The 10,340-nt window shown below is 46.9% G+C and overlaps 2 protein-coding genes across 5 annotated transcripts in view; one reads left to right on the top strand and one right to left on the bottom strand.

The window, feature by feature from the left end:
• Positions 1-1,057: 1,057 nt before the first annotated feature.
• On the top strand, positions 1,058-3,353 carry LOC143374743 (uncharacterized). Its single transcript, XM_076823148.1, has 4 exons — positions 1,058-1,151; positions 1,708-1,837; positions 1,988-2,295; positions 2,651-3,353. Exons 2-4 carry the CDS (start codon positions 1,721-1,723, stop codon positions 2,886-2,888), a joined length of 663 nt encoding a protein of 220 aa, XP_076679263.1. The 5' UTR covers positions 1,058-1,151; positions 1,708-1,720; the 3' UTR covers positions 2,889-3,353.
• Positions 3,354-3,625: 272 nt separating this feature from the next.
• 5-ht1 (serotonin receptor) overlaps positions 3,626-10,340 on the bottom strand; it is a 124,535-nt gene continuing 117,820 nt past the window's right edge. For all 4 annotated transcript variants that reach the window (XM_076823147.1, XM_076823144.1, XM_076823145.1 and 1 more), the window contains 4 exons: positions 9,078-9,221; positions 7,903-8,058; positions 6,332-6,492; positions 3,626-6,010 (listed from right to left, as the gene is read on the bottom strand). In XM_076823147.1, coding sequence (XP_076679262.1) covers positions 5,518-6,010; positions 6,332-6,492; positions 7,903-8,058; positions 9,078-9,221 — 954 coding nt within the window. In that variant the 3' untranslated portion in view covers positions 3,626-5,517. The remainder of the gene's footprint in view (positions 6,011-6,331; positions 6,493-7,902; positions 8,059-9,077; positions 9,222-10,340) is intronic.

Here is a 10,340-nt window from a genome sequence, read left to right as displayed (position 1 = left end):
CGATTCTGATCCTCTGGCAAGCCGGTCCCACACTGTGACGTCTCTTATCTCCATTATTACTTCCTCTCTGTTCCCTTCGCTTCATCGAGGATTCAATATCTGGTCGCCCGTTCCGGACGATCGAGGATCCGTGGAGCGCTCGATAACGTTCGGTCGGAACAAAGTGCCTTTTAAAACGCGACATAAATCCAACTTCAGGGCGCTGGAGTTCCGAGCAGAGAACCACGCGCTCCCTCCCCCTTGGACAGTAGAGAATCGTTTCGCCAAGGGATTTGCCGACTCCGTACCTTCATGACGAGAATCGAGCTCGAGAGTCCCCTCGACTTCTGACCTTCTGCACGGTAACCGCTTTCCGGCACGACCGTCTGGGGACCGAGCGACGAGATGTCTGCCAGGCATGTATTCAAACGACTACGACGACGGTGCACTCATGAATTCCTATATTAGATGGAGCAGAAGGTAGATGTCACTTTCACTTTATTTTCTTCTTCTTCTTCTCCTTCTTTGTTTCTCCCTGCTGCCTCTCCCTCTGCCCGCCCCGCTCACCTCTCAATCCCCACAGCGGAGGGGAAATGCCCACCTTACAAATTCTTTCCGCAGACTGGCTAGACTCCATCAACGCACCCTGCGAATCTATCGGGAGAACGAGCAGATGCACTGCAACGACGAAGGTCGGTGGTCAAATTCGACTAGTTTCAGTCGAATCATTCACGTATCGTTACGTAACTAGGTTAAACTTCAATCCGAGCCTGAAACTCGTTAGCGCGTTATCGCGGCTGGCATTAGTGATTCCGCCCGTATCAGTTTCGAGATGATTACAGCGAATCAACGCGGATATCTCTCGCTGACCAAGGGAACCCCATCACCCTTGTCGGGAAACCTCCCCCCGCGTTTCAGGTCGCGCGAGACGGCCGTCGTGGCGTCGGTTTAGTCCCGTTGATCGCGGAAAGTGTTGCAACTGTTTAATCTTCGAGCGGACAAACGATCTCGACAGAGAGCGAGGAGGTGAGAGCCGACGAGGAATTCTGCTCGAAATGCCGCGGAGGAACCGCAGACGCCGGGGAGAACGGGGCGGCCACGTTCCCTCACATCCAGGATCTCTGTCCCGCTGACAGGAGAAGGATAGCCCAGCTGGTTAAGCAGCTGATTAAGTAAATTCCCTCACCGCGCACTCTGTATCGCGACCGTGTAACTAATTCCGAGCCTAGCAACGTTTCCCCCGAAGCGCAACTGTAATGCATCTTCGCGCGTGCAACAAAGTCTATTAAAAGTTCAAGCGTGCACAATTTCTGTTACACGGACTGGCAAGCTCGGCTAACCCTGGGGAACGATTCTATTGGCCACCGCTGCGCGGAACTTTCACCGAGATTATTCTTCCACGGATCTACATATCGGCGGACGACCCACAACCTCGATTTCGATTAAGATAGTAACGACGTAATCGCCTTGCTCCGCTGAAATAAAAGTCTGCGCAGTGGGAGCATCTTGGGAAGCGCCGAGTAGCTGCATGAAAGATCGCCCTCCCCAGGTGTTACGATGCAAACCAGGCGCAACAGAACTTCTCCCCGGTCTAATGACATAATCTCGAGTAGGAAATTTTGCTCGGAGGCTATTCTTTCCGACTTGGAAGCGGAATCAGCTGGCTCTTAATTTTATTCAGACCATCACTTTAGCCTAGTTTCGTTTGAAAACGTGCTTCTGGCGCAGATGCACCAAGGAAATGCGCGAGGCGAGGTCTGAGTTGGTGGTCAGCGAGTCTGAGAAGGACGCCATGAGGAATCAGTACCAGGCATCGCTGGACCGTCGAGAAACTGAGAAGAAACATTTGGAGCTTCAAGTAATATTGCCGTCAGAACTGTGTTAGAGCGCTATCCTCGTCCTTTCTCAAATAAAAGTGTGATATACTGTCGCCTGAACAAACACGAGACAGGAGCGCGTAGAGAGACCCAATATCCCTTGCTAACGGCGTGCTTCGTATTACGGTTAGCTGAGTCAAGCGCAAGCAGAGACGAGCCAGCTGAAGACCCGAATCTCAGGGATTCTGGAGATGTTAAGCGGGCAGGTTGGCGAGCAAGAAAAACAATTTCTCGAATTAACGGAGACTGTTAAGGATCTGGTGAGCGAGAAGTCAAGGCTGCAGGCCACTCTGGCAGAGAAACGGGCGGAAGCCGAGGCCCTGCGGGGTAAATTTCAAAGAACAAAGGAGCTCCTCGACGCGGAGAAGCTGAAATGCTGCAAGGGTGTTGCGGAGATGGTTCATCGAGCTTGTCAAACGGCAGAGCCAGAGACAATGACGTAAGACAACGTTATTAGCAGGGCACACATAAAAATGAATAGGTGTTTAAACTCTTCGGCGTGCAAGGCGAAATGGGAATGGGTGTGTTACTTGGCAGACTGTGGAAATAGTATTGTTCTAATTATTATGAAAGAAACTGACTTGATTCGTGAGTAAATTTCTAGGGAAGATTAAACGAATCCCAGAAAACTGTGCTATACAACTTCAGTTTATAGAATTTATTTATGTTCAATTAGAGGTCTATTCAAAGAGAGGAAAGTCTTTTCTAGATTCCAGGCTGCTCTTTTAACAAACAAAATTCAATCCAGAATTCTACAGTGCTTTCCATTAAATTTCAAACGTTTTGGTTTCTAGCGCCGATAAGAGAACTGGCCTGGAGGAATTCGCCAAGGAGGCCATCTCGAATCGCCCACAGAATGCACGTATCAAAAGTAAAGATGATCTAGAAGAGTTATCTACGGATGGAACGTTGTTGAGAGAGCTGTTCTTCAGGAAACCGAGCGTCGAGGAAAACGGAACCTTGGATATCATCCCAGTTCTGTCGGACATAGATCTGCAAACGAAACGTTCCAATACTGTTCTATTCGTTTGACGTAATTTCATGTCCTGACCATCAGTGCAGTCGTTTCTAATATTCTCACACATTAGTTCTCATTCGATCTGCATTCACGTTTATTTAACCAACCGATGAAACATTGCAACGGCAAACAACGTAGGTATCGTACCTTTTAATGGTAAAATCAAATCGCATCGACTGTTAGTAACTAGAATATTTCTGCAGTTTAACTTACCAACTGAGACCTCCTTTTAATTTCAAAGTCTACGATTCTGTTTGAAGATTATAAGTTAGATGGAGAGACTTGTGAAGTCCGTGTTCGATTTTCAAATTTGCACTTTGCAGTTCGCGCAAAGCTACGTGTGAAAATAATTAAAAACTGTCCCCATACCCGCAACACCATGACTCTTCATTCCCCTAACGCCCGAGTAATTAGAAAATACTCGTTGCCGAGCTATGGCAATTAATTCGAGCGACTAATTTAAATTAAAAATCGCGCCGTTTTTTTAACACGCTTCGCGGCATTTGTGCTCGCCACATTGTAAATTAAATGATATTCGTATTTCATCTGCAAGCACTCTGTTTTTTTTCCCTGTGCCACGGTGCAACGCTGCCCTGTCAGATTCAATGAGGCACCATTTAGGAGTTTAGCGAGCAAAAACTCGGCGAAACTGGCGGGCAATTTTATGCCCGACGAAAAAGAAAACAACAGCGGGCCACTAAACATGGAAAGAAAAACAACGGGCGATTCATGGAAGGCAAAACACAAAATGTCAAGTTAACGTCAGCCGAGCGACTCAGCCGAGCGTTTTGAAACTGTTGCGTTTATTTACATCAGTGATTGCAAAGAAATATACATACGAAGCATCGTTGTAAACGCACTTTTTTTTTCCTTTTTAAGAACGTAAATCCGTCAATCTCGCGGCCCTAAATCACCACCGCAGCTCGGTACGCACTTCTTGCTTTTATTTCTCGTACTCTCCTTCGTTTCGTTTAATATTGCATCATCGAAATGGGCGCAGCCTTAAACTACGTAAGTCGCTGGCCAACAGTACCGTCGTACTGCTGCCACTTATATATATTTTTAACCCTCTTTCCTCGCTTTTTCCTGCCTGTGTTCTTTGTCGAAGGTTACTCGAACGCTGGTGAAACGGGGGGAACGCGCTCGAATCGCGTCTCGTCGCCTGACTACAGGATAGTATAGTGTTTCACTTGGTATATAGTAAGGCGTCATTGGACGATCGTCGACACAATCATCTGATAATTTACAAACATGTTGGTGAGCGTGGCTACATGGCGAAACGCGACCACTTGGCGACCTTTTGCCCCGTCAAACAAGGAGCGATGCCAAAGAAAGACTCGAGCCACGTACGATTATTTCGCAGTCTCAATGAGAAGCCTTTGGTTTCCCCCGAGGAAGAATCCCTTTACCGATTCGCTTCGTAGAAGGCTGAGCATAGTAAAAATTACAAAAGAACGGGAGCTCCAATCTTTTCGTTCAGCGAGGATAATTCTTCTCGCAGGAGAGTCCAGTTCCAAGGGTCTCGCGTTTTAGGTCTTCCTTTGTCAAACGAGCGTTAAAGGAGCGTGGAAGTCTTTCGACACGCTGTAAGATAAGAGGGAGCAGAATTTTCGGTCGTTTGGCGCCGCGGGAACGCGTATCGATCGGCCCGCCTCTTTTTTTCATCCGCAGGGGGAGATACTTATCATATAAGTATCGTCGTATCGAGGGTGGAAGGATCATCCTTCCAGCAGGGGGGACGAAACGTCGCCAAGATTCGCGGGAAATCGATGGAACATCGGCGAGAACTACTTTTCACGAAGAGAAATCGACGCTATCGCCGTCGACGACTAACTCTATGATTAATCGTTACCTTCGAATGAAAAACGCAGCGGTTTCTCGTGAGCAGCAACGGAGAAAACGGACGCTTAATACACCTGTACACGATAGTTTTGCGCACACGTGTCTCTATCAGCAGCGTATCGAGCGGCTGGAACAATCGCAGGACTGACTAGACGACGGCTCCAAGCGGCGTGCACGGCACCCGCTGGAAAATGCTGTTCTTTTGTCCCGAGGGGGAAGTGAATTGTGAGGATGGCGCTCGCCTTGTTCCCTCCGCTCGAAACGGCCAGCGTTCCTTTACCCCTCGCGTCGCAACTAAACGCAGTAAGTGTTTATCATAGACGTATCATCTGAGAATGCAGTTATTCGGAAGAGAACTTTCGTACGATAGCCCTATGTTATTGTTAGCAGTGGCCACCTCGATGCGACGTCTGCCCGTCCTCGAGGTGGCGTTCGCTTAAAAATCCGCCCCCGACGAGCTCGAGCGGTGCGCGTCGCGGTCAGAAAGTTCTCGGAGCAAGTTCGACGGAAGAATGCCGGCTATTCGCAGGCTTTCACGCCTGGCGGCCGCGACCAGCGTCGAAAGATCGCCGCGGACCTCGCCGTTCCGGCGGAAACTTTCAAGGGGGAACGTCTACGGACTCTCTAAGTCATGCCTAAGTACGTGATACGGTAGTTGAACGCTATCCAAGATAAAGGAATTAGTTGGTATGTACACAAGACGCACGCATCCACCCTCAGTCTCGTTCTCTCTGGCACACATCACGCACACGCACACGTGCTTGTCACGTTTCAAGTCGACGAACGCGTTTAAATCCACTGTCAGCGAATTATCCTGGAACCACCGCAGAGCATCCTCTTGAAGGCCTGCCTGAACTCCGGCGAGAACACCGTGTAGATGACCGGGTTCAGGGTGCTGTTGAAGTAGCCCAGCCACAGGAAGACGCTGGCTATGAGCTCCGGTGGCTCGCAGACCTCGCATATGGCACGTAACAGCGTGACTAAGAAGAATGGCAGCCAGCAGGCCACGAAAGCGCCGGTTATTATGGCCAGGGTTTTCGCGGCCTTCCTCTCGCGCTTCGACTCGATCGTCTCGCGTGTTCTCTTGCTGGAGGAGCTCGTCGAGTGGCTGCTCGAAGGGTTCGTCACCGTGGTGGTGGTGGTGGTGGTGGTCGTCGTTGACACTGCCGTCGGCGTCACGGTGGTCGACTGCGTCGCGTTCGCGCCGTTGTACGAGGACGACTTTTCTGGCGAGATCGACGAGTGGTCGGGCGTCGATCTCGTTATGGTGAACGCCGTCGACTCCTCCCTTGGCCTGGAACACGAGGCTGGGTTATTGCGTATACGCCGGGGCCTTTGTTGGGCCTGGAGATAAGGTAGAGTGGTTCAGGAAGTAGTGTTTCTATGTCAACTGAAGGGATATTATGATTTGCAGGTAGGTTCCCCGAGTGGCTGAATGAATGGAACAATAGAGTGTCTCGGGGGTGAGGCGCGTTTAACAATTCAGCGACCTAATTAGCCTGTAACGCGTAAAAGTCAGCCGGCTGGAAATTATGAGCGAAGGGAGAGGGACTTAAGGCGAGCTGCTAACGAGTCTCGTAACGTGCATCTATTTAGAATGGTGAACTGGTGGAACCTTCTTGTGACGAGTCTGAGGATGCCTCTTCTTTCGCGGGGTGGCTGCACGATAGTCCCCGGTCTCTTCCTGATTCGCTTTCGTGCCGCTTGGAATATCCTCCAGTACAGGAATAGAATAATGAGCAGGGGGACGTAGAAGGTGGCGCAAGTGGCGAAAATCTGCAAAGTGTATTTTAAGAAATCTCGCCTCGATCATCCCCTTAAATAGCGAACTTCTAAAGGCGAATTGACAGCACAGTTATAGCATCCGATCGGTCGTATTCGTGTCAGGCATTTATAGTATAGGGGAGAGTGGGGTAAGCACGAACGCAATGGTTACGGTGTTTTAATAAATAAAAACTGATGTTCCCTCTCCACTAGCTAATAGTTTAGCTCGTATCCAACGTCGGATAGAAAGTAATAAATACAGAACCCTCGCGCTGTTCAAGGTACACAATTTATTATTTTTATGTTTCAAGTAATAGTTTGTCCATTTTCAATTTCATGTAATTACTGTTGAATTAATGATACAATTGGGATTTTTTCAAGTTAAAATAAAGCACTTTTTAACCAATATTTTGTGACCACGGCGGTGTTTGAATCGTGATTCTAACCTTTGAAATAAATTCTTTTAATAAATTTATATTTAAGATAAAATCTTAAAATATATTCGTAATCTCAGATATTCGAGATTACCCCTCGTCAATACCAATACCCTTTTCCTTTTGTTGCTTAATTTTAATATTGAATGAATCGTTTTAGAGTTTTTAAAACGAAAACAACGTATACCATAAATACAGTGGCGGTGAAAGAAAGTTTACACCTTTTAAAATCGCATAACTTTTTTAGAATTGGTCCAAACGACTTGAATTTTTTTTAGAAGCTACTTAGAAAGATTAGTTTGCTAATTGACGTGTTTCGTGGTTTTGAAAAAAATTGCAATTGGTCGGACTAGCGAAAATAATAGTAGCAAAGGTCGTTTTTTAAATAGCTGATTTCGGGAATTTCGCGATCTTCGACCTTCTTCTGCGATCTTTAATCGTTTGTAGCTCAGAGCAACGTTTACCGATTTTTACGAAATTTCCGGCATGTATAAAACTTAAATCTACAAACGGGATTTTTGATTGCTCATTACAGGCTCAGAAAAAATAGTTCCAAAAACGACCTTTACTATTTTTTCGCTATTCCTACCGATTGAAATTTTTTTCTAACGCACAAGAAGAAGAATTTGAAAAATACATTATAGGTTGAAGCAACGTTTTGTACGTGTTGACCATTGAATACCAAGGATTTTGTTCTTTCACTATAAAGTTGATTTATATTATAATTTTTCAAAAATTCGTCACAGTACTTTACAGATGAATAGTTTAAGTACGTTTGTAAATAATAAACAAATTCGTGTCTCACAAAGTTTTCGTTCTGTTTGCTTTTTTGCTTAGGTGTTCGCAATTGCCCCACTCTCCCCTATGTACATTCAACCGATCGAATCGCAGTGTCATAGCGAAGGCACTTAGCTCTGAGTTCCTAGACAAGCCAGAACTAATTTCCAAATGATTTGACAGCGCTTCTGATTTATCACGAAGCACCCACCTGGTATGCAGGATCCTGGGACACCAGACACTTTCCGTCGGCTATACGCTCCAAATAATCAGGATCTTTCCAGCCAAGTTGGGGCGCCAACGAGATTCCTAAGGATACCACCCAGACGGCGACGATCAGGATACCGATCCTTCTTGGATTCCTCGCCTGGAAGTAAAGAAATTCCTTCACCGGCTATCCTATTCGAGAATTGGCGGTCCTCACCCCCCCCCCAGAACCACTTTTTCCCTCCCAGATATTTTTATATCCCCGTGCTCCTGATGATTTTCAGGGCTGGGCAAGAATGTCTGCGTAACGGGGACATTTAATTACTAGAATATTACGAACATTCAAGTATTCGTAGATGCTACTTTTGCAGAGTAGAAGGCTACTAAACATCGAAGGCCAAGGAAACGTTCGGATCAATTTTCGGGCGATCGATTAGCGTGGATCGCGATTTATGCGCTCGCCAATGTGTTCTATTCCGTTCGCAGAACTATTCCAATTTATGCGTCTGCCATTCGCTCGAGACAGCCGGCCCTCCGAAGTACAAGGATATCATAGTAATCCGGAGTCTCGAATCCCAGAGCCGGAACAATTTCGAACATGCGGGTACCGGTAGCAGGATACCGTAGGATTTAGTTTCGATTAACTATCGGCTGTCACTGATACGATATCAGCTGGATTGCTAGATGGGAAGGGTGCGTGAAATTGCGATACATTCCTATGATATATTGTAACTACTGTAATCAAAGCGCGGAATGGGATCGAGGTTGGAGGGATGTCGAGAGCTTTTCTAATCAGGAAATAATTCCTCGTTACGGATGAGGTAATCCGGACGCTTTGAGAGAGCTGGTTGTGCAACACTTTTCCGCGCAATTCAACAGAATGCCCCCGCAGAAAAAGGAGGAAAACAGTGGGATAGCCGGGCACGCAATAGCCCTACTAATTGCATCCTCCGCTTTAATGATCCCCGGTCGCACAAAGGGAGCAGGACACACTGGGAGCACGATTATCGGATTGCATTCTGGGATCAATATACAGCCGTTTCCACGGCGTGTTCTAATCTCCTTCCGGATACTGTCGTCCCGGCAGGGCCCTAGCACGCGATCGTGACGTAAGTTCGTCACTCGTTACGTTCTGATACCGGCTACCTCTCTCTACCGAGCACGACGGTGTTAATTCACCTGTATATAATTGAGATCGGTGACTGCCCAATATCTGTCGACCGCGATAGCCACCAGATGCAATATCGAAGCAGTGCAGCAGAGGACATCGCTGCTGGTCCACATGTCGCAAAGCTCGGGCCCGAGTGACCACCGGGAGTTTATCTGTAATAAACAGAATTATCTGTTAGAGAGTGTGCGTGGTATGGCCGCCGCGTCGTTGGATCGATGCGCTCCTGGATCCTGAGGGTGTCTTTAACGACGTCACCACCCGCTAGGATCCTCGAGCCATCGAGTATCCAGGCCCCGTGGGCTTTATCGTAATTGCACGCGTACTATTCATTCGTCGCTACTTGCAACTGGCCTCGAGACTTCGCTGTCAGCCGAGAACCTGCACTTTCTCATTCGTCTGCAAGTTTTACCGCAATTCTCGGGACGAGAATAAACTCGTCAGAAGGATTATTTCAGTCGCACGCGGTGCACGGAGAATCATCTTCTGGCATCGAAGGCGAGGTCTAATTACAGCGGTTTCTATGGGAGGAAATATAGTAATGAAAACATTGTAACGAACGGTCTCGCGGCGGAATTGTAATAGAGGATTCTACGACGACCACTGTAGTAATAACAGGCGGCATAATGAAAATTACTGTAGGTAGTGAACTCGACAGTGGAAATTCCCGTAATACTGCGGCCCGAAGTAGTAGCTATCGTGCCTTCAAACGGGATTCCGTCGACACGAAAATCCTGACGCTGCACCGTGACAAGCGCGGAACAACATGGCACGCTCGCTTTCAATTTGCCACGCGCGAAAACAGGGAAATCGTCGATGTAAATAACACGGTTTGTTGCATTCCAGCAGACTTCTATCATTTCATATTGAACTCGTTGCTACTTCGTTACGTAAAGGTATCTTTAAGGGGGAATCTTATTTTATGGGCTAAAAGCATAGCAAAATTTAGGAATTTTTTTTTAAGAAACTAGCGTTTCGATTCATTTAAAATTTGGACCATCTTTTTATGCATCTTTGAAGAAGCTGCAGTTTTTTTTATATTAATTTTGAACCATAAATATAGTAGTTATGCATGATCGACCATCACGCCGTGCAAAATTCGTCGTCCGCTGCTGTGCATGATATTTACCTTCCAGGTTATCTGAAACAGAAGAATGAAACGGCGTTTTACTTTGTACATATGTAGCTTGAATCTGATGAACCAGAATACTGTTGAATTCTATACTTTTTTTGTTACATAAGACAATTGGCGCAAAATTGGATTGCAAAAATTA

Source organism: Andrena cerasifolii, chromosome 11 (genome assembly GCF_050908995.1).
Source record: "Andrena cerasifolii isolate SP2316 chromosome 11, iyAndCera1_principal, whole genome shotgun sequence".
Classification (NCBI taxonomy): Eukaryota; Metazoa; Arthropoda; class Insecta; order Hymenoptera; family Andrenidae; genus Andrena; species Andrena cerasifolii.
This window is presented reverse-complemented; position numbering and strand designations above follow the sequence as displayed.